Source organism: Carlito syrichta, unplaced genomic scaffold, assembly GCF_000164805.1.
Source record: "Carlito syrichta isolate Samal-C Ts95f unplaced genomic scaffold, Tarsius_syrichta-2.0.1 Scaffold315561, whole genome shotgun sequence".
NCBI lineage: Eukaryota > Metazoa > Chordata > Mammalia > Primates > Tarsiidae > Carlito > Carlito syrichta.
The window spans coordinates 1,045,348-1,069,735 of NW_007259657.1; the positions used below are offsets into that span (position 1 = coordinate 1,045,348).

The 24,388-nt window shown below is 51.7% G+C and overlaps 1 protein-coding gene across 1 annotated transcript; it reads right to left on the minus strand.

Moving 5' to 3' along the window:
* Positions 1-678: 678 nt before the first annotated feature.
* On the minus strand, positions 679-24,084 carry CUNH14orf159 (chromosome unknown C14orf159 homolog). Its single transcript, XM_021706414.1, is given in 13 exon segments — positions 679-684; positions 2,553-2,697; positions 4,407-4,449; positions 4,452-4,520; positions 6,880-6,938; positions 6,940-6,984; positions 11,693-11,777; positions 11,780-11,900; positions 11,902-11,974; positions 17,200-17,367; positions 19,881-19,992; positions 23,983-24,009; positions 24,012-24,084. Coding segments are annotated over 13 exon segments (1,026 nt in total).
* Positions 24,085-24,388: the final 304 nt, after the last annotated feature.

Genomic DNA, 24,388 nt, shown 5'->3' on the forward strand with positions numbered 1-24,388 from the left:
CACCTCTGGAGGGGCATGTAGGGCCGTGTGAGCCAGCTTGGCTTCTGTGTCCATGTGAGTCATACATGTGGACCGCCCCTGCGTGAGCTTTCTCAGTTTAGATCCAGGAAGGACATGGAGCACAGAGGCTCCTGGGCCCCTCGGGCAGGCCATTTCCTCTGGATGTGTCACTGCAGCTGCCCAGCTCCCCACCCCCAAGGCATCCTGGCATTACCGGGAAACAGACCAGCCATGTCGGTAAGTGCAAAGTCAGAAAGCCCTGGCCAGGCTCAGGGCTCAGCCTTCTCGCAACCAGGGGTCTCAGGCAAGCCACCGCACCTGTCAGAGCCAGGCTTCCTCATCTGTGAAAGGGGCCAATGCCAGCCACCAGTGCAGGTGGTGAGAGAAACAGAGGCCAGGGCAGAAAGTATGAGGAGATGGAGAGACAGAGGGGGAAGGCAGGGAGAAGGGAAAAGGGAGCAGGCGGGGTACAAGGCAACAGAAAGGACAGGTCAGAGGCAGTGAGGGGCCAGGGGTGTGGATGCTGGCGGGCTCAGGGCCTCTGCCCTCCAGGCCTGGGGAACTTGAGCAGTGCCCACCCATCTCGGACTCAGACTATCCACTCGTTGCCCAGACCAGGCCTCTATAGCCCTGACCACCAGCCCCCATTCCCAGCTCTACAGTCTGCTCAAGGTGAGGTCACACCTGCCCCAGGACGTAGATGTCAGATCAGAGCTCTGGCCCCACTTCCCACGGTGTGAGTTCCCTTGGGAAATCCCCCAAACAGATGCCCTGCTGGAAGCACCTCACCTGTGTCCCCTCTCCTGAGAAGCCCAGGCTGGTGTCTGGAATTGATGTTGGGGGCGGGGCCTGCTCCATTTAGAGCTTGGAAACTGAGGCCCATGGTAGGGAGAGCCAGTCCTGCCACCCATCCCGCTGGCTGGGCCCTGGGGGTGGCCACCTCTTCTGCACTCTTTCCACACTTGTAACCATTCCTACAAGGTAGACATTCACACATCAGTGCCCTCCCCTTGCACGGGATATGGGCAAGGCTGGCACTGCATGCAGTACTTCATAGTCGAGCTTGGATGGAAGCTGCCTGGTGGGGCTGCCCCCAACCCCAAGTCCTCAGTGGCTCCCTATTGCCTCCCAGGGAGAATCCTCAGGGACAAAGTCTTGGCTTTCCTGGATCCAGCAGACACGACCTGCCTCTCCCAGGATTCTTAGGAGCCCCCGACTACTTGGAAAATTGGAGGAAACCACGGATACCTGTCACAAAAATGCACGCCCAGGAATAATTCTACAAACTGCTTCAGGACACATAGCCCTCCTTGGGGGTCTGGGGGTCAGACATCCCCCCTTGACCCTAACCACCCCAGCCTCCTGCTCTCTAGCGCCTCCCTGAAACCAGTGCCAGGCGATTCCAATCTTCCAGTCTTCTCTCTGAGGACTCCACACCTGGCCTTCCTCACGGAGCTTAATCCTAACTCAGGGACTCGGGAAAACGGGTTTGTAATGAGCTCTGTACAATGTTCACTTTTCAACTTGACTCTGGAATCACATCACATCACAGATAAAGAAGGACAATTCAAGTATCTTAAGACCCTGTGAAGCCATCACTTGGGACTCTGGACACCTTGTGAGATACTCACGTGATCTGTGATGTCTGTCACCCATGTCACCCACTTCATAAACATGTGAGAAACGACTTCCCCATTGTTCCTCAAGCCACCCATTTCCTTCACTGCTTTCAAAATTCCTTGGCAGCTCTTGCTACTAATGGCCAGTCAGGGAATCTCTGGATCCATTCGCAAGCCCTGCCTTGGAGATGTTCCCCAAAGCCGAACCATGCAAATCCCATATGTGTTGATCTATGGTTTCCTGAAATTCCATCTTCCTAAATTGTGTATAATCAAGCTGCAATTCAGCATGGTGGGCATATGCTCTCAGAATCCCTGGGGACAGGGTCAAGGGCCCAGGCCACTCACATTTGGCTCAGAACAAGCCGTCTTACAGAGCTGGCATCTTGTCAACAGATCTCATCATCTCTCCTGTCGAGGCTCTTCTACTTCGATCCAGTTTATTACGTCCACTCTCTGTCCACAGACTCTCCTCTGCACCCCGCCTGTCTCCCTCAGTGCTTAGGGTGATAATTGTCTCATCCCAGAGCTCTCAGTACCTTCCTGGGTGATGAACTCCTTGGAGGTGGACAATAAGGACACTCAACTGTCACTACCGATGCCCACCGTGGGTCGGGCAGTTTGCTCCTCCCACAGCAATGCTGATTGCCCCCAGTTGACAGGGAGAAAATGAGGCTCAGAGTGGTAAGTCGACCCACCTAAGGCCCAACTGGAAGGAAAACAGCCATGTATACTATGCTCTCCACAGCACTCAGGATCTCGAGTAGGCCAGAGGTCACCCAAGTCAACCAGGAGAACTTTACTTCCAGGCTAGCCCTGCCCTGGCTGTTGACAGATAGTCTGGTGCCAGCCTCTGGCTGTGATTTGGAATACCAGGTCCACTGCTCACCCTGGGAAACAGTTACTTCTTGTGGCGGTCTGTGGGTGTGCTACCTTCATGACTAACAGGAAGGCCTGAGTCCAGTGCCGATCAGGGGTTCTGGAGGGCCCAACCACCTTCAGGTAACAGCTCTGGGTCTCACATGCACCCAGGAGGTACAGCATGCAGGCCAGGGCGAAGCCTCGCCAATGGAAACACCTAGATCAACAAAGAAGATTCTGTCCTAGGGTTGGGAGGCTGTGTGTCCATCATTTGGCCTCCAGGCAGGAACATCTCCAGGAAAGGTCCCTGGACCAGGGAACCAGCATCCCCTTAGAAACACAGACTCTTTGGCCCCACCCAGACCTAATCAAAAAATCAGCAGGAGAGGTGAGAGAAGGGGCAAGCTGTACTTTCTTCTTCTTCTTTTTTCTTTAGAGATAAGGTCTCACTCTGTCATCCAGTTTGGGGTGCCAAGGAGGATCACTTGAGACCAGGCGTTTGAGACCAGTTTCGACAACATAACAAGATCCTGTCTCCAAAAACAGTTAAAAAAAAAAAGCAAGGTGTGGTGGTACACACCTGTAGCCCTAGCTACTCAGTAGCCTGAGATAGGAGGATCTCTTGAGCCCAGGAGTTAGAGGCTGCAGTGGGCGCCACAGTACTCCAGCCTGGCTGACAGAGCAAGACCCTGTCTACGATAATGAGATAAATAAAAAAATCTTAAAAAGGAAATATGAATTTTTTATGTTATCTTCATATATTTTATTCCTTGACATTCTTCCTTATGTAGATTGGAGTTTCTGGCCTTCATAATTCTCCTCTCTCAAGAACTTCTTTGAACATTTCTTGTGAGGCAATTCTGTTGGCCGTGAATTCCCTCCATTTCTGAGAAAGTCTTCATTTCTCCCTCACCTTTGAAGGGAGTCTTTACCTCTCCACGCCTTTAGCATCTTACTCCCCTCTCTTCTTGTGTGTGGGTTTCTGGAGTCAGGAGTAATTTTCACTTTTGTTCCTCTTTTGGAGTTGGGGATGTGTGTTCTCCTTCCCCAGGCTGGTCAGGCTCCAGTGAAATAGTTTCTCTATTTCTTTTTTAATTTTTAGTCAGGGTCTCACTCTGTAACCCAGGCTGGAGTACAGGGGCACAATCACAGCTCACTGCAGCCTTGACCTCCTGGGCTCAGGTGATCCTCCCACTTCAGCCTCCTGGGTAGCTGGGACTACAGGCATGCACCACCACACCTGGCTAATTTGTTGTAGAGATGAGGTCTCACTATGTTGCCAGGCTGGCCTCAAATGGGCTTGAGCTATTCTCCCGTCTCAGCTTCTAAGTGCTGGGACTACAGGTGCATGCCACCACACCAGGCTAATTTTTAAATTTTTTTGCAGAGATGAAGTCTTGCTATGTTGCCCAGGCTGGTCTCAAACTTCTGTGTTTAAGTGAGCCTCCTGTCTCAGCCTCCCGAGTAGCCAGGACTACAGGTGCCACCACTTCTAGCTATTTTTTAATTTTAATTTTTTGAAGATGGAGTCTTGCTATGTTGCCCAGGCTGGTCTCAAGTTCCTGGCCTCAAGCAATCCTCCTGTTTTGGCCTCCCAAAGTGCTGGGATTACAGGCATGAGCCACTGACCCAACTTCTTATCACTGTTTGGACCCATCTGTGTATGTGTTTGCCAGGGCTCACTGTCTGTCTCCCAGTCCTAGAATGGGAGGTCTGTGAAGCTGGGTCACTGAGGCTGCAACCCCAGTGCTCAGAACAATGCCTGGCACAGAGTAAATATTTGTTCAATGACTGATGAGAGGTCAGAGGCTGCAAACCACACTCCCCTCCCTGCCCCGGTGCCCTCTTGACTACTTGCAGAAGAGAAAACCTGCACAGGCTCCAGGCAGGTCCCTGGCCTGACCAGGCAGCCATCTGAGTCTTCACCAGCAACAACAGCAGTCAGCCTCCACGTCACAGGTGATGATGGCCCGTTCCGAATGTGCCTCCTCACAGCCTCTTGGACTTTGCCCATCCCAAGATCCTTGCCTCGGTCACTGACTCCTGAAGGGAGGGTCTGAGTCAGGGCAGAGGCTCAGGGCAACACAGGGTAGGTTACAGCGGAGGCCATGCCCCTCACATGCAAGGGAATGAGGGTGATTTTCAGACAACCAAACTTTGGGCCTTCTAGAAACTTTTTTTTTTTTTTAGTTGAAGTCTCACAGTGGCACGAACACAGGTCACCACAGCCTCAGCTTCCTGGGCTCAGGCGATCCTCTCGCCTCAGCCTCCCAAGTAGTTGGGACTACAGGTGTATGACATTGTGCCCGGTTAACATTTTCTATTTTTTGTAGAAATAGGGGTCTTGCTATATTGTCCAGGCCAGTCTTGAACTCCTAGGCTCAAGCAATCTACCTGCCTTGGCCTCCCAAAGTGCTGAGATGACAGATGTGAGCTACGGCTTAGAAACTTCTTTAGTTAAAAAACAGTTCAAGTTAGGAACACCCCAGGGTGTGGGCGTGACCCAGTCTAGACACCGTCTGGTCATCAGCACCAGGGGTTTGTTAATTAGCATAATCAGTGAGAGCGGGAACAAACACATTAGAAGCAATTTAATCCCTTGGTGAGCCCAAGGGTGCTGGAGATCCGTGGCTTGGCACCGCACCCTTGTACAAACAGACGTTGAAACAGCAGTCAGCCCTTCGCCTGTGCCCTGTGGGGCAGGGCTCCAGACCTCAGGGGCACTGTGTGGCCCCGTGTCCAGGTATTTCTGGCAGATTCCGTAGACGAGAGGGCCAGGGAGTTCACTCCAAAAGATGGTGGTCTCAACAACCTTTCCTGCACATGGGGGTTGAGGGCCTGGACCCCTCCCCACAGGCACCTAGTCCTATTAGGCCCAGCCGAGGGACAGGAAGCTGGCGGGCAGCCCATACCACAGGCGCCACACCCACAGCCTCTTCTGGGAAAGGCCAGTGATTCGCAGAAAACTTCTCCTCAGCCCAGAAGACTTTCATCTCCTCAAAACCTCAAAGGCCGAGGGGACCAAGGAGTCCAGGAAACACTCTGACTGCTGGAAAGGAGAAAGACAGGCCTTGATTACTGGGGCCAGGGCCCCGAGGGAAGGGTGCAGGTTCCCCTTGGGCTACACTGAGCCTTCCAGAAGTCACATGGGCGTGACGTCTAGGCCTGGGGTCTGAACCTGCTCCTGGGCTACCAGCAACTTCCCTAGGCAGGCAACCCTGGGGAACTCTCCCTGGGCCTTACCTGCCTCGCAGGATTTTAAAGAGGCTTCAGAAACACTGTGAGACCTCTCAGATTATCTCCAAGTTCTGTGCAAACACAGCATGATCACATTATTATTATTAACAGTTGACATACTACACTCATCACATGTGCGAGATGTATAGCCAACACATTTTATGGTATACATGGCACCATCACCCTACCTGACCAGAATGACATGCTGGGCCTCAATTTTATTACTGATATAATTTTATTATTCCTGTTATCACCTTAGAGTCAGGTGCTTGGCTGGCCAGGCATGGTGGTTCACGCCAGTAATCCCAGAAATTTAAGAGGCCCAGGTGGGAGGATCACTTAAGCCCAGGAGTTCAAGAGCAGTCTGGACAATATAGTGAGACCTCGTCTGTACAAAAAATAAAAAAATTATTCAGGCATGGTGACACGTGCCTGTAGTCCCAGCTACTCAGGAGTGCCTGAGCCCCGGAGGTCGAGGCTACGGTGAGCCATGATTGTACCACTGCACTCCAGCCAGGGTGAGAGTGAGACCCTGACTCAAAAAAAAAAGATGCTGGGTTAAATGTCATTTCCCAAGTCAGACGTAGTGGCTCATGCCTGTCTCATGCCTGTGTAATCCCAGCACTGAGGTTGAGGCGAGAGAATTGCCAGAGTCCATGGGTTCGAGACCAGCCTGGGCAACATGGTAAGACCTCGTCCCCACAATAAATAAAAAAATTAGCTGGATGTGGTGTTGCACGCCTGTGGTTCCAGCTACTTGGGAGGCTGAGGCAGAAAGATTGCCTGAGCCCAGCAAGTCAAGGCTGCGGTGGCTATGAGTGTGCTACTGCACTCCAGCCTGGGAGACAGAGTGAGACCCCCTACTCAAAAAAAAAAGTCATTTCCCGTCCTTGCCTGTGGGGATGTCAAATTTCTTTCTTTTTTAAGATGTAGGGTACAATTCAGGATCAGATAGATAAGTGGTCAACATACAGGTGAAATTTGGGCTGGGGATGTTGGATTTCTAAATAGCAGCATCACTGTCTAATACACAGAGACGGTCTTTGGAGTGGACAACGGGGTCCCCGCGTAACTCTTTCCAGTCATGTGTTCAACAGTCTATTAAGAGACACCAGTGGTGACACATCCTGTTGCATCCTTGGGGTTCCTGCAGGCTCCTCACTCACCAGCCGAGTGATTCCAGGAATCTTGTTCGTGGCAAGAAAGAGGTCGTGGACAGGTCAATAGGTGCTTAGTGCTCACCTTCCTCGAGCTGTGGTCATTGCCACTGGTGGCCCCACCTGTGTGCCTCACGGCCACCAAGTTCTTTATTAGGGTGAGAGGCTGTGAGCAGGGAGGCCCCAGTCAGGGCTGCTGTGGTAGATGAGGGAACAGTGTTGGCACCCACCTGGTCCCTTCAGGCAGCTGAGTAGCCAGCCCCAGGACTGTGAGTGCTGCCTGCCCTTGGCCAGCTGATTTTCCAGAATCTTTCTCAGTTTACAGACACGAAACAGATGAAAGGATTTGAAACAGAAAACCAGACACACTTTTTTAGGTAGAAGAAGATAGAGAAACACGAGGCACAGGCGGCAGGTGGTCAGATGTGGGTGGTGGCATCTGATCATCTGCGTCCGAGGTGAGTTTTCCCCACTGACCTGAGTGAGTCATATGACATTTCTAACCTCCACTTTCTGCCTCTGCAATGGGGCAGAGCCACGGCATCCGGCACCCATGTCATGATGGACTGCACACAAGGTGCTTGGCCTCAAGCCTCCTGGAGTGTCATTACTATAGGTAGGAAGACTGCTTCCATAATCCAGTTTAAGAACATCAAATTGCACTTTTAAATCTCCCTCAGCCCACGATGGTGTGCTTCTGAGTTTCAACTCAGCTGTGGAAAACACTATGGTGTTTCCTCAAAAATTAAAAATAGAGCTGGGCGTGGTGGCTCAAGCCTGTAATCCCAGCACTTTGGGAGGCCAAGGTGAGAGGATTGTCTGAGCTCAGGAGTTTGAGACCACCCTGAGCACCTTGTCTCTACAATAAATCAAAACTTAGCCAGGCATGGTAGCACGCACCTGTAGTTCCAGTTACTTGGAAGGCTAAGGAGGAAGGATCGCCTGAGCCCAGCAGGTTGAGGTTGCGGTGGCATGAGTGTGCCATCGCACTGCAGCCTGGGTCACAGAATGAGACACCAACTAAAAAAAAAAAAAAAAAAAAATAGGACAACCTGGCCAGGCATGGTGACTCACGCCTGTCTTGCAGCACTGTGGGAGGCTGAGGGGCAGGATTGCCTGAGCCCAGGGGTTTGAGACCAGCCTGAGCAACGTAGTGAGACCTCATGTCTTCAAAAATAAAAAAAATTTAGCAGGGTGCGGTGACACCCTCCTGTAGTTCCAGCTACTCAGGAGGCTGAGGTGGGAGGATCTTCTGAGCTCAGGCAGTTGAGGCTGTGGTTAGTTGTGATTGTGCCACTGTACTCCAGGCTGGGCAGCATAGCAAGACCCCATCTCTAAAAAAAAAAATGAAAATAAAACTGAGGGAACCTCCCAGAATCGGAGCCAGGGGCCAGCTCTCATGCTGGAGTGATTTCCAAGTTGAATTTGACTCTTTTTATTTTTATTTTATTTTAAAGATGAGGGGTACAAGTCAGGATTGGGTATCTAGGTGGCTTACGTGCAGGTAAAGTTTGGGCCTCCCATTGGACCTCCCTTCGCCTGGTTTGGGATCAGGCACCCCTATTGATGTTATGTGCCCCCTCTGCCCCTCAGTGTCCTGCTACTGCCAATCCCTTTCTTGTAGAATTTTGTAGATGGTGAATTTGACGCTTAGCTACAGCAGGTCTTCTTGTCCCAAACACAATTCATATCGTTGTGGACTACGTGGGGACTCTACACGTCTTGGTGGGTTGATGCTCAAGATGGGGAGGAAATGGCTCTGCCTTTGCTCTGTAAGACTTTCCCGGGCATCACTTATAAAAGGACTGAAATGATTTTCATCAAGAGGCCAAATGGCTCTGACTGTCTTCGTGTCCAGGTGTAACAGGAGAACTCTGGGGAGTTCAGCCTCAGAGTCCCAGGTGGTAGGACGTGCTCCGGATGATTGCCAAGCTATGTAGACACGGCCTCGGGCAAGTCTCTGAGCTGTGTAGACCTGACCTTAGGCGAGTCTCTGAGCTATATAGACCCAGCCCTAGTGAGTCCACAAGCTGTGTAGACCCAGCCCCGGGCAAGTCTCCGAGCTATGTAGACTCAGTCCCTGGTGAGTTCTAGAGCTGTGTAACCCAGCCCTGGGCAAGCTCCTGAGCTGTCGACTCGACCCCTGGTGAGTCCCTGAGCTGTGTAGACCCGGCCCCGGGTGAGTCCCTGAGCTATGTAGACCTGGCCTGGGTGAGTCCCTGAGCTGTGTAGACCTGGCCTGGGTGAGTCCCTGAGCTGTGTAGACCTGGCCCTGGGTGAGTCCTTGTGGGAAGAACAGTTAAGAAGACCCTCCAGAGGGAACGCCTGTCACCCAAGAGGGTGTGCATCATGGCTGGTCAGCCTCCTCCTGAATACTTTGTGCTGAAGCCACGTGGTCCCTGGGCCTCCATACTTCACCTCACTTTCCTCCTGGGCGGCCCTCCTTCTCATCCTCTTAACTGCGGAAATCTGGAGGCGATCCTGGGTCCTTTGCTGTCCCCTCTCATCTCCCGAGGATGCCACTTGCGTCCCAGCTCGAGAGGATGCCCACATGCCCATGGCCCTATGTCCATCCTCCTCCCAGACACGACCCACCGCCTGCCTGACTTCTCCACAGACAAACTGCTCACACCTAATGCCCCACACCTGTGCTCTCTAAAAAAAGACCATGGCTCCTTTAGCCTTCTCCAGACAAGTGAAAAAATAACGTCCACGAAAGGCAAAAAGACCTTGGAAACGACACACCATGTAAAGCTTGCCAGTCTAGCCATTGTCATCAGCACACTCAGTGGCATCAAGTGTGTCCACACCGTCATGTGACCATCACCGCCATCAGCTCCAGAACATTCTCATCTTCGCAATGGAACCCCTGTGCCGGTTAGACACCGGCTCCCCTCACCCCTTGGCCCCAGCAGCTCCCACCTACTTCCTGTCCCCGTGGCCTTGACAGCTGTAGGGACCTCCCAGGAGCTGGTCGTGCCACGTGACTGGCTTAATCCACTTCATATCGTTCGTGTGTGTTGCAGCACAGTCGGAATTCCTGCCTTTTCAGGACGAATCCTGTTCCCCATGTGTGTAGACATTGTGATTCCCCCATCCATCGATGGACACCTGCTTCCGGCTACCTCTAAATAAGAATGCCTCAAGCGTGGGTGGACAGAGGCCTCTCAGGAACCTGCTGTTGCTCTGAGGATTTGCACCAGAAGCGGAGTCACAGGATCACACGGGATTTTCATTTTTTCATTCTTTTACCTGCTGCCATGCTGTTTTTCAGTCCATCTGTGCCGTTTTATAATCCCCCTATTGTTATGGTCTGAGTAACACTCAGCTGCTCACCCTTGATACCGATAAATCAAGGGACAGGGAACTGGTAGAAAGAAGTTTATTTCTGAGTTCAAATTCAGGGAGCAGAGCCGGACTTGAGGTCTTTCCAAAATGATTCTGCTTACCCTCCAGGCTTTTACAGTCCACTTTTATAGTCCAGAGTTATCGGTACCTATACATTAGCCACATGATCCGCAGAGTATTGCATGAAACTTAAGTTCCAGCTGCATTTTACATTTTGATAGTGACATTTAAAGTATAGTTTACAAGGTCTAAGACATCGTGTGTTGCAAATCTATGCAAATCACAAGACTTATGATTCCCTTGACACTATATAGTTCAAAAGAAGGAGTAATAGGGATTTACATCTGGGTGTAGACTGCAGGAAAGTCAAGGATCCCTCAAGTTTCTTACTGAAAATGCATAGAAGACCAGGGGACTCTCAGTAATGTGCTTAGGAACGTGCAGGAGTGCTTGAACCCTTGCCATGCCCTTCTCTAAGGGTTGTGATAATATGGAGGGACATTAGTAGATCCCTGTATCATGAGGGTGTGAATGTCAAACCTGGACTTTTTTTTTTTTTTGAGTCAGGGTCTCACTCCACTGCCTAGGCTGGAATGCAGTGGCACAATCACGGCTAAACACAGCCTTGACCCCCTGGGCTCAGGCGATCCTCCTGCCTCAACCTCCCGAGTAGCACGCACCACCACACACCTTTTGATTTTTTTGTAGAGACGAGGTCTCACTAAATTGCCCAGGCTACTCTTGAACTCCTGGGCTCAAGCGATCCTCCTGCCTTGGTCTCCCAAAGTGCTAGGGTGACAAGCATGAGCCACCACGCCTGGCCTAGACACAGGCGTTTCAGTTTCCCACATAATGAGTGCTTTCGGGCGTGACTTACTGGGGCTGAAGCCACTTTAAAGTGCTAAAAAAAAATACTGCTTTGCAGAATGCATCCAAGTGACACAGAGAGACGGGCAGCGGGAAACAGGTTGGACGGAAGTGAGGTGGGAGCAGTTGTTCCCCCAAGTCCAAGGCCGCTCTTACCATCACACTCAGTAGTTCGTGGCCTTAGTCTCAGACACCCGGGGTTCTAACGCCTGCCTGGAGCTCCAGGAACACCCCTGCCCCTCGGAGCCGGGTGGACTCTGTGGCCTGAGCCTTTCTACCCCATTGTTCGTGTCCCCTCCCCGACTCCCTGATGTGGTCCAGGGCCACCCTGGGTTGCTGAGACTCTTGCTCCCCACCCAGCAGGCGGTAGTTGTGGGAAAGGATGCCATGCTGGGAGCCTGGTGGACCCAGGTTTAAATCCCAGCTCACCTTTCCTGCTGGGGAAATCACACAGCCCCTCAGAGTTTCAGTCTCTTCATCTGTGAAACAGAGTCCAGCAGCTGAGCCTAGAGAGGGTACAGGGTGAGGTGTGCAGCCCTGCGTCTAGGGGCTCCCTCCAGCCTTCTCACAGAGGCCCATGAGGGGTCGTGGCCCAAGCCTCACCGCTCACTTTGCTCAACAGCGTCTTCCAGGAGTCTCTGGTGCAAGCCCAACGCCCTCTGGTCGGCCACCAGGGAGACCTCCTTGCCATGGTCTGTGGGAAGGCGCCCAGGGCCAGGGCTCCCAGTGGGCCGTCTGTCTCCTCTGGAGGCTCGTGTTGGATGTGCATGGGGAAGCCCATGGTGACCAGCTTGGAGCGGGCGTAGGACAGGACAGGACAGAACGACCTTCAGCAGCTCCTCCTCACAGAGCAGGAACCGGATCCCCTGCTGGCCTGGAATCACAAAAAATAAAACATAAAAGAAAATCATAACATGCAGTAGCTATTTTTATTTTGTATCAAAAACAACTTAGACCAGGTTTAGTGGCTCACACCTGTCATTCCAGCATGTTGGGAGGCTAGGGTGGGAGGATCGCCTAAGCACAGGAAGTTGAGGCTGTGGTGAGCCATGATCATGCCACTGCCCTCCGGTCTGGGTGACAGAGTGAGATCTTGTCTGCTGCCCAGGCTAGAGTGCAGTGGTGGGATCATGGTTCACTGTAACCTTGAACCTCAAATAACCTCCCATCCTAGCCTCCTGAGTAACTGAGACTACATGTGCATACCATCATGCCCAGCTAAATTTTAAAAACATTTTTTTGTAGAGAACTCTCACTGTGTTGCCCAGGCTGGTCTGGAGCTCCTGGGTTCAAGCGATCCTCCCACCCCAGCCTCCCAGAGGACAGAGAGACTGTACCCCCGTGGGTGCTGTGGTGCTGGGATCACCCCTGCAACTGCAGGTGGATGCAGGTGGGCCCAGAAGACAGGATGGGACAGCAGTTATAGACGCCCCTGGGGCTGCCGAGCTGGGCTCACTCCTGATACACTGTCCAGCCCTGGCCCCCACTCAGGTCACCCCAAACAAGATGGCGCCATGTGGAGGCAGTGGGTGACTCAGGACTCCCTCTCCCACTGTGGCTGCAGTCAGCGATGAGAGAGAAACACAGGGACCTCTGGCCCCACGGGGTGGGGAAAGCCTGGGACATGCAGGGCTTGGAGCCCTGTAGCAGGAACAGGCACAGGTTCCGAATCTGGACACTTCCGTCCAGGTGCTGACGTCTGGAAGCTGTGTGACGCTGCCTCATCCCTTGACCTCTCTGCACCTCCGCTTCCCTACGTGGAGAATGGAGGGTGGTTCGGGTGCGGGAGGGGACCGGGACCCTCTGGTCTGGAGCCACTTGCGCTTAGACAACCCTGTTCCACGGGAACTGCCTATCACTGTAACTTCCAGGCCCCTGTATTCCAGGAGGGTAATCCCAGTCCTGGTGGTCACCCAGAGTGTTTATGGGGCTGAATAACAGGATATTTACAAACTAGTGGAACATTCCCAAATGGAGTCCTGCACAAACATTGCAAGGATGCGCCAGGCGGCTGTCGAATGGCCTGGGGAGATGCTCCCAAAGTGTTTATTCAAGAGAGGAAGGCGCCTCCTGGTCAAGCGGGGCAAACGTGTGCAATCCAGGCTGGGAAAGTGGCTTCAAGGGTAGGCGCCCCCTGCTGCTGGCAGTTTGTCCTGACGGCCCCAGTCACTCCAGGATCTTTTCACTCTTATATGTCTTTTCTGAAGCATCCACCACGACCACCAGAGGGGAAAAGTAACAATCCTTTTATTTTATTTTATTTATTTATTTATTTTGAGTTGGAGTCTCACTCCGTTGCCCAGGCTGGAGTGCTGTGGCATGGTCACGGCCACCCCAGCGTCGACCTGCTGGGCTCCGGCTATCCTTCCGCCTCAGGGGCGCGCTACCACACCCAGCTAATTTTTTCTTTTGATTTATTGTAGAGACGAGGTCTCGCCAAATTGCCTGGGCGGGTCTCGCACCCGCGGGCTCAGGCAATCCACTCGCCTCGGCCTCCCAAAGTGCTGGGATTACAGGCTGAGCCACCGAGCCCGGCTATAACAGCCCTTTTAAAGAAGAGCACGGAGATGTGACCTGTGTTACGGAGTGTGGTAAGTGCCAAGGACAGAAGGCAGGAGAGAGAACTTAGCCAACCGCAGGGTGGAGTATACATTCATAGTGATTTCAAGATTGGGCGCAGTGACCTACGCTTGTCATCTCAGCACTGTGGGAGGCTAAGGTGGGAAGATCACCTGAGCACAGCAATTTGGGACCAGCCTGGGCAACATGGTGAGACATTGTCTCTACAAAAAAAATCAAGAAATTAGCCAGGCAAGGTGACTCACGCCTATAGTCCCAGTCTTAGAAAGTTGAGGTGGGAGGGTCGCCTGAGACCAGGAGGTCAAGACCAGCTTGGGCAATATAATGAGACTTCATCTCTACAATAAATTTTTAAAAATTAGCTGGGCATGGTGGTGCACGCCTGTTGACTCAGTTACTCAGGAGGCTGAGGTGGAAGGATCTCCTGAGCCCAAGAGGTGGAGGCTGTGGTGAGTTGTGATTGTGCCACTACACTCCAGCCTGGGCAACAGAGTGAGATTCTGACTCAAAAAAGGAAAAAATAATCTACAATGATTTCATGATCAGCATGAAGTCCACTACTATAAACCCCATGTTCCCTCCTATGCTCCTGGGACCCCAGAGGCCCATCCCCTCAGAAGTGCCCGCGGGGTCTGTCCTCACGCCCAGTGAGTGGCGCAAAGTGGACACCATCAGTCTTGCATCTGCTTGTTAACACAGGGGTCAGCAGTCTCTGTTGACCCGAGGATGGAAAAACAGGTCCAGTCATGATACCAGCACCTCTTACCACCATAAACCCGCCTCCCTCAGCCTGTCCTTGGAGCCTGGCGCAGACAGGTGATGTGTGGGTGACCTCTCAGCCACTTTATTATGCAGTGGGTGCGTCACGCCTACAGGAGATTTTCTACCCACTGCAGTTTGTCATCTACCCTAATGGCAGAGTTAATAATTCATCCTCCCTTGCAGCCTAAGCTGAGTTGAGAGTTGGCAGCCTGCAAGGACGTTTGCGGAGGGAAAGGTATTGCGACGCCTCAGGAGAAAATTCACCTGGGAGACCAGCCATGTGGGAGACTGTGGACATGTAGCCACGAGTACTTATCCTACAAGTGTGTCTGTGGTGGGCATATGTCCCGAATTTACTGGTGTTTTTTTGGAGGGGTCTCACTGTTGCCCAGGCTGGAGTGAAGTTACATGATCACGGCTCACTGCAGCCTCTGTCTCCTGGGCTCAGACTATCCTCCTTAGCCACCTGAGTCCTGGGACTACAGGTATATACCACCACACCTGGCTAATTATTTTATTTTTGTAGAGATGGGTCTCACTATGTTGCCCAGGCTGATCTTGAACTCCTGGGCTCGAGTAATCCTCCTGCGTCAGCCTCGCAATGTGCTGGGATTGTAGATGTGAGCCACCATGGCTGGCCAGGAGGGCTGTCCTTTCCAAGATGTGATATATAATACCCAGGTTGGTTACAAATTTGTGAGACTGTGGCTGCCAGGTCCTGACCCTGCCGAATCCCCAAAAGAGAAGCAATCCGGCGCCCCTGCTACTCCTCTGCTTAGTATAAAAGTCATCTATTCTGTGCCCCACCCAGATGGTACAGAAGGGGACTGATAGGGTCTGGATAGGGTGAGGGCGGCGTGCTGGAGGGGTGAGGAGAGAGAGGGGAGTGGCAGCTTAGCACCAGTAACCCAGAGATCCAAGTAATGCAAAGAAATGCAACACACAAAGAGGTTAAGAAAGAAAAGTTTATTTTTTTAAACATTTATTTTTTATTTTTATCTATTTATTTATTTATTTATTTGAGTTGGAGTCTCACTCCGTGTCCCAGACTAGAGTGCAGTAGCCGCTCCCAGCCACCGCAGCCTCGACCTGCTGGGCTCGGGCGATCCTTCTGCCTCAGCCTTCCAAGTAGCTGGAACTACAGGCGCGCGCTACCACGCCCGGCTAATTTTTGATTTATTGTAGAGATGAGGTCTCGCCAAGTTGTCCAGGCGGGTCTCGAACCCGTGGGCTCAGGCAATTCACTCACCTCAGCCTCCCAAAGCGCGGGATTACAGGCTGAGCCACCGAGTCCAGCCAAAAAGTTTACTTAAAAGTAAATTAGAAAGAGAGAAGGGAGAAAGAAGATTCACCTCCCCAAGGTGGGGGAGGGGGCCAAAGCCAGGGAGCATGGTGGCAGCCATAGCTCAAAGAGCACATGACCACACCAGAGTCTAGCAAAGCAATGGCCATTGACTGCTTGTGGTTGAGTCCTTTTAACCATTCCCCTTGTTGGGGGAAGATCATTAAGGTGATTGGGTGGTGGTCTGCTGCTCGTCATCACGAAGGGGCAGGCAAGCGCAGGTACTGATGTCAGACGATGGACAGCAGGCAGATGGGTGGATTAGGCACATGATTGCTGCCACGGTGGGTTTATTCATGTCATGTAGGTCACAAAGGGCTGATTAGGTTAAGGGGGGGGGAGGGTGTAGTTCCTGCGAGAGACTTGTTAGATATTTGCAATTCACAAACTCAGACATTTGTAATTTACAAACTCCTTGACCAAAGTTGGTCTTATTATCACTTTTATAACTTTGACCAGCCCAAAGGGTGATCTTTGATCTTCGGCCTTGACAAGGAACCTAAAAGTTTACTAGATTATTATACTAAACCATGAATTGAAAAGTTGGGCTGTTGGGGCCTTGCATCTGATGGAGATTTGCCGAGGGGGCATAGGATAGGCTGCTGCTTGTTCTGCAGTAGAATGTCTGAATGCTTTCTAATGGTTATGCTGAGGCAAAAAGACTAAACTAAGAATAAACTAAGTTTCTTCTAGGTTTCTATAGGTACCTTTCAGGGACGATTGGGGACCTTATTAAATATGCAGACACCATTTTAAAATGGCGGCCGTAGCCGGGCTCGGTGGCTCAGCCTGTAATCCCGTGCCTTTGGGAGGCTGAGGGGAGTGGATTGCCTGAGCCCGCGGGTTCAAGACCCACCTGGGCAGCGAGACCTCATCTCTACAATAAATAAAAAAATCAGCCGGGTGGAAGCGCCTGCCTGTAATTCCGGCTACTCGGAAGGCTGAGGCAGAAGGATCGCCAGAACCCAGAAGGTGAGGCTGCGATGACCGGGAGCGGCCACTGCACTCCAGTCTGGGCAACAGAGTGAGACTCCAACTCAAAAAAAAAAAAAAAAAAAATGGCGGCCGTCCCTGTCTGGGAAGCAGTCTCCCTCCTCGTCACCTCCCCACTCTCATCCAGTCCTGCCTGGCAACATGCCCGGCTAATACGCTCACCAAACACCCCCATGTTCAGTGTGGAAATTTAGAGCAAAACCAACAAAAGCCATAGAAGAAAACAAAATACCCCCAACACCACTCCCTCGAGCTGGTCTGTGTCCATGTTTTAGTGCACTTACTCCTAGTCTTTTTGGGATTCATCTTCAGTGTAGACGCTTGATCCTGCTGTGGAGACAGTGTGTATCCCACTGGTGGGGAGTCTTAGATGTGAATGTGTTTCTTCTGACCTGAGTTGTTGGATCTCACTATGCTGCCCACTGTGCTGGCGGTGATGATGGTCCCCAGCCTCGTATCTTCCAAGCAGCTGACGCCAATGATGCTGTCACACAAGGGATGCCGAGAGATTCAGTAGGAATCAGGGACCCTCTCAGGGGTGGGGCAGCCGGTCAGTGCCTCGGTGTCCCTTAGGTCAGTCATCACCGTGCAGCCCGGCAAGCTGGCAAGAGGTGGGGGGTGGGGAGAGACGCTGGTCCCTAGAACACACAGCGGGAGGGCCAAGCCCAGCCACGTCGGCACGCCCAGCCCATGCCCCTCAGCCCTGCTGACAGACAACATGGCGCCGCCTCTGCCTGTGCCCACAGCTTTCCTTGTTCCGCCTGCAGGACCAGGGTCAGCACAGGCAGGTGTACAGTGCCCTCAAGCTCCACTGAAACAACTGCCTGCAGTTTCTGGGAAAGGGAAGATGAGTTGGGTGTGGGGGAAGGAGGGAGGCACAGTCACAGCTGGAGTGCTAGGAGATGCCATCAGTTCAACCCAGAGAGGCCAGATGTATGTATTGAGGATGGGCTGCTTTGGGAGGCTGAGACAGGGGGATGGCTTGAGTCCAGGAGTTCAAGACCAGCCTGGGCAACATAGCAAGATCTTGTCTCTACAAAAAATTTTAAAACTTAGCCAGGTATAGTGGTGCACACCTATAGTCCCAGCTATTTGTGAGGCTGAGGCAGGAGGATTACCTGAGTCCGGGAAGTGGAGGCTGTGGTGAGATGTGATGGTACCACTTGCACTCCAGCCTAGGCAACAGAGTGAGACCCTGACTCAAAAAAACAACGAGGCAAAAAGAAATGACCACAGGTGCCCAGAGGACTCCATCTTGCTCTGCGCAACATGGTATTTCTAAGCTCTCCCCGTGCCTGGCACACAGCAGATGCCCCATACCCGCACCTTAAACAAATGAATGGACTCCGAAGGTCTTGGCATCTAGCCTCTTTCTGTATTAGCGATTACCTTTCCCACTCATGAGGCTGTTCGGATAGCTGAACTCTCATAAGTGCTTTCGAATTAAAGTGACACTATGTGCTCTGCTTGTAGTGAAAGTGAGGCTGAACGGACTGGAGGTTTCCAGCGTGCAATGGTCGTGATTTTCGTTTCTACACATTCCTCTTGTTGTGAGCCAGTGAGGGCGCCCTCGTGTGTCTCTCTGTCATAATATCACCCTTGGCCTTTGGAAAATGTATGCGGGCACTGCTTTCAGTCGCCCTGCAAATACCACGGAAACGGTGGGTTTAGCTGTGGCTCTCGGCTTTACTTTTGTTTTCAAGGCCCTGCCAATCTCCAAAATGTCTCAAAAAAGTCAAGCTGAAGGTTGGTCCTTCTGTTAAAACGGGCCATGAGGCTTCAGCAGACAGAAATGTATTTCATCAAAGCTGGATGGGCACAGTGGCTTATGCCTGTCATTCCAGTGTTTTGGAGGCTGAGGTGGGAGGCTTATTTGAGACCAGGGGTTGGAGGCTGCAGTGAACTATGATTGTACCACTGCACTCCAGCCTGGGCAGCAGAGTGAGGCCCTGTCTCTAAAAAAAATAAAAAACTCAGCCAGGTGGAGTGGCATATACCTGTAGTCCCAGCTACAAGGGAGGCTGAGGTGGGAGGCTCACTTGAGCCCGGGAGTTGAAGGCTGCCGTGAGCATTGATCACACTATGGCACTCCAGCCTGGTGATGGGGTAAGACCCTGTCTCTAAAAACAAAACAATACAAAAAACAAAAGAAAGAAAGAAGGAAAGGTAAGTAATCATATTTTCATCATAGGCAAGCCTCTCAGGTGAGGAGATCTAGCTCTGGGATTGACAGAAGAAAGCCAGAGAGAGTGTCTCTGTGGGCTGTGGCCTCTGGTTTGTGCTTTTTGTTTGTTTGCTTTTTTTTTTTTTTGAGTCGGGGGTCTCACTCTGCTGCCCAGGCTGGAGTACAGTGGCATGATCAGAGCTCACCGCAGCATGGACCTCCTGGGCTCAGGCGATCCTTCCACCAGACCCTGCCGGTCATGGGGTCCCCTACCTATCCTGCCCCAGCTTCAGGAAAACTGTCGGGGGCCGGGCCCAGTGGCTCATATATGTAATCCCCATACTCAGGAGGCAGAGCAGGAGGATGGCTTGAGCCCAGGAGTTTGAGACTAGCCTGGGTGACATAGTGAGATCTTGTCTTTACAAAAAAAAATCTAAAAATTAGCCAGATGTGGTGGTGGTGTGCATGTAGTCCCAGTTACATGGGAAGCCAAGGAGGGAGGATCGTCTGAGCCCAGGAAGTTGAGGCTGCGGTGAGCCATGATCATGCCACTGCACTCTAACCTGGGTGACAGAGGGAGACTCCTACTCCTACTCCAAAACAAAACAAACCATCTAGAGAACACACACTGCAATGTGTCTGTCTGTGTTTAATGAGAGTGTTTTCACTTTCTCCTTGATCAGGTCTGATCTGGGCGTGGGTGGGCCGATGGCAGAGCCCTCAGGACTTCAGGGTTGGGCTTTCTCCATGATCCTGAGGATTTTACCCAGGCCATGCATAGGGCCAGGGATTAGGGGAGGAGCAGGAATGGGGGAGGCCGCTCATTCCTGAGCAATAGTCATAAGTGGGACCTGTGCCAGGCCCGTGGGGTCCCTGAGGTGGGATGGAGATCCCTCGGCTGCAGCCTCTGACACTCCCAAGTCTCCACCCCCGTAGTCCAGCCTCTTCACCTGGTGTCAGGGACTGGGTCTCGGGTGGGTGACACCCACTTTTCTGGCTCATTCTGGCCCAGCAGGGGCAGAGGGCTGGGGTTGGCCTGCCAGAACCTCTCAGAGGCTGGAACTGGGACCCATGTAGGACCACCCTGCTGCTGGCCAGAGTGCTGGCTTGGTGGAAGAGGGGACAAACGTACAGTCAGTTGTTTCTTGGCAGATGCTCATTCAACTTTTTTTTTTTTTTACTTTTTTTTAAGTGATGGGGTCTCGCTATGCCTCCCAGGCTGGCCTTGGACTCCTTGACTCAAGCAAGGAGTCTCGGCCTTCCAAGTAGTTGGAACTACAGGTATACACCACTATGCCTGACTTTTTAATTTCTTATTTTTTGAGTTGGAATCTCGCTCTGCTGCCCAGGCTGGAGTGCAGTGGCATGATCATGGCTTACCACAGCCTTGATTTTCTGGGCTCAGGAAATCCTCCCACCTCAACCTCCTGAATAGCTGAAAGTACAGGTATGCGCCATCATGCCTGACTAATTTTTTATTTTTCGTAGAGATGGGATCTCACTATGCTGCCCAGGCTGGTCTCCAATCTCTGGCCTCAAGCGATCTTCTCGTCTCGGCCTCCCAATGTGCTGGGACATCAAGTGTGAGCTGCAGTGCCCAGCCATATCCATATTTTATATATGAGGAAAATAAATCTCAGAGAAGTGCAGTGACTTTCCCAGGGACACATAGCTGGTGCGTGACACAACCAGCACTTAAACCTGGACCAGGTGGCCCCTGAATTGCTCTCACTTCACGGACCACACGCACTGGGCCTCCCTGAGGTGGGTTCACCACCTCCTGCAGCCCTTCCTCTGGGGACTATGGACTGACACAGATGCTGGGAGAGTCGAGGACAAGCTCCTGCTCCCCTGGCAGTGCCTGGAGCAGTGGCCTCGGCCATGGCGCCTGTCGGTGCTGCAGACAGACTTTTTTTTTGAGTTGGAGTCTCACTCTGTCGCCCAGACTGGAGTGCAGTCTGGCCGCTCCCGGCCACCGCAGCCTCGACCTGCTGGGCTCCGGCGATCCTTCCGCCTCAGCCTTCCGAGTAACCGGAATTACAGGCATGCGCTACCATGCCCAGCTGACTTTTTTTAAAATTTATTGTAGAGATGAGGTCTCACTGCCCAGGCGGGTCTCGAACCCTCAGGCTCAGGCATTCCACTCACCTCAGCCTCCCAAAGGCACGGGATTACAGGCTGAGCCACCGAGCCCGGCCAGACAGATTTTTTAAACAAAGACACATGGACACCCCAGCTACAGAGGCCTAGGGGGCCGACACACATCTCGAGCAAGCCCGGTGCAGGCAGGTGGAAAGGGCACAGCTGGCCTGGGCCCCCTTCACTCCACCCGCCACTTTCCTCCAGAGCCTGATCTGAGAGAAAATTGGGCTTTTCATACGACTTGGGTGGCGTTATACACACCGAGCACCTCTGTCTCCCTCCCGACTGCACAGCCGGCGGGGGCCCTGTGTGTACGTGTTTCTTCATGCCAGAGATGGACAGAGAAGTCCTGAATTGTGCCCATCAGGAACAGGACACACACTGGGGGCTCCTTGGCCCCTTTTGGAGGACAGGGAAGTAGAAGTTCTTGCCTTCTCGCTGAGGACATGTCACGGTCCGAGGTGACCCGTGCGTCCCTTGAGTCCCTCTGGCAAACAGAAAAATGGCCTTTGGCATGCTTGACCACGTGTACAGCCTGGAGAACAGTTTTAAGCTGGAATTTTCCAACTGTTCGGTAGAACAAGCCTTTCTCCCCTGGAGCGCCCCACTAAACAGGTGACAGAGACTGACATTCCCCCGCATTGGCCAGGACCCTCCGATGGTCCCACAGGGAAGATTGTGTTGCTACTTTCATTCTACAGATGTGACCTGGAGAGGTCATACAGGAAAAGGCCCAACCAAGATTTGCACCCAGGCCGTCAGACTCTGGGCTTGAGGCTGTCCGGCCTTGTGAGAGCCTGGAAGGAGGCATAGACCCAGGGCTAAGCTAGTGTTTACTGACTGTGTGTAGCAGGATGTGGTAGACAATCCCTGGCGGCTCACTATTGTGTATACATATAAGGGAGGTCCCCTAAAAAACCGGAATTTGTTTATAAGAAATTGTGTATTCTTACATTCAGTCACCTTCAAAATATTCTCCATTTGATGCAATACCCCTATCGAGATGCTTTTTCCACTGCTCAAAACTGGTTTGAACTCATCGGTTTTGATGCCTTTTTTTCCTTCTGCCATTTTTTGTTTCACCTCTTCCACATCGGCAAAACATTTCCCTTTGAGGATTTTTTCATCTGGGGAAACAAACAAAAATCACTCAGGGCTAGGTCAGGTGAATAGGGAGGCTAGGGCATGGGGGGTCATGCTATTTTTGGTCAAAAACTGCTGGACACCCAGGGCTGTGTGGGCAGGTGCACTTGTAATTCATCCATCATGAAATGAACAATCATGTTGAAAGAATCTCCAAAAAAAAATTCACTGAAGCCAAATGTAGTCTCTCCCACGCAACGCTAACTGTTGTACAGATGCTGATGGGTTCCTAGAACACGTACGTAGCAGGGGAAGCCTGTACTATAGGGGCCTGCCCTCCAAAAGCTAATTCCAGTTTTCGTAGGTCCCTCCTCATAAACATGCTTCCTAATATTCACACCCCACCATAGCCCCTTCCCCAGCAACTCTGGCCTTGGCGGTGTAATTTTCCTTGACTGATGGGACAAAGTAGGTGAGATGCAAACAGAGGCTTGACACGTGCTTGGGCATTAGGGCTCAGTCTCTTAGAATACTCTTTCTTAGGGTGCTGAGCTACCACCTAGAGGAGTTTGACTACCATTGTTGGGGAGGCTTCATAGAGAAATAGCCAGCCTCTGCTGTTCCAGTCACCCCAGTAGACACTACACATGTGAAGAAGAAGTCACCTTGGATGGTGTAGCCCCAACAATGACATAAATGGAGCAAAAGAACTGTCTGCTGAGCCCATCCTCAATCACAGAATCAGATTTTAAGCCACTAAGTTTTGGGGTGCTTTGTTATGTAACAATAGATGACTCTTATAAACAGCAACAGAGGTCAGACATGTAAATAAACTAAAGGAAAATTGTCTTGCTCTAGTGTTGCTGGTTTTCCCCTTGACACTTACAACATAGCAAGAAAAGTCTGATTTTTTGTTTGTTTTGTTTCATTTTAGTCTAGGTCTCATTTTGTTGCCCAGGGTGGAGGGCAGTGGCACAATTATGGCTCACCACAGCCTTGACCTTTTGGGTTCAGGTGATCCTTCTGTCTCTGTCTCCCAAGTAGCTGTAATCACAGGTATGCATGCCCAATTAATTTTTTTATTTTTATAGAGACGAGTTCTCACTATGTTGCCTAGGCTGATCTCCAACTCCTGGACTGGCCTCCCAAAGCACTAGGATTATAAGCATGAGCCACTGCACCCAGCCCAAAGCCTTTTTTAATGTGAAATTTTGCTGGCACTTAGATCCATGACAAATTTGACATCCACTTTCTCTTGCAGGACACTTGAGACCCTTGGGTGTCACTCCTGGGAGACACTGGGGGAATAGGTGCCACCTGGGATCCAGGGTAGGGAAGACTGGTCGGATTCCAAATCAGATGAAACTGCAGTGCAACTTGGAATGGCTTCCCTCCAGGAGAAGCCCTCCCATCCTTCGAGCCCATTGGCGGATCTCTGGTTCCCTGCATGAAACTGAGGTGACCTAGTAGACCTGAGGGGTGCCAGGCCCATCCAATGAGCCTTCTGCACCTTGAGTCTGGTCCAAGGTGCCAGTTACTTTTGGGAAGTTAAGTTGTGACCCAGCTAACATCATTTTGCTCTTACTTTCTGTCTCCCATGCAGAAGCTTATTATCTCAGGAATTTCTGGGCTCTACACAGCTGACGTTTCCTGAATTTTTTTTTAAACATCTAGCACTGGCCAGGTGTGGCACTCACACCTGTAATCCTAGCACTTTGGGAGGCCAAGGTGGAGGATCACTTGAGGACAGGAGTTCGAGGCCAGCCTGGGCCACATAGTAAGACACTGTCTCAAACATAAAATAAAACAACATCTAGCACCACTTACCCCCAGCCATGTTGGCTGTGTTCCTGGTGATGATTTATTCTGTAGACTCAAACTCCTTATGGCAGAGGAAAGACAGGACCTCAGGTGGAGTGTGAAGGCCATCCTGCCAGCCTTGAACAGCACAGAGAATCTGGGTGAAGAGAGAGAGAGGAGCAAATTGGAGAGTATGACCCCTCCCAAAGGAAGCAGTTTCAGCATCAGTGAGCTGTGCCGGTTGGGGGACAGCGTGATGCTCTGTGGTCTCTTTGAATTTACCACAGAAAAGCATTTCAGAGCAAGTCTAGAGTATAGTTTTTGTTTTGTTTTGAGAAAGCAGGATTTATTGAGAGGACAGAAAATCTCCCACAGTGGGAGGGGACCCGAGGGGGTTACCCTAGAGTATAGTTTAAGGCAGAATTTATTAGAA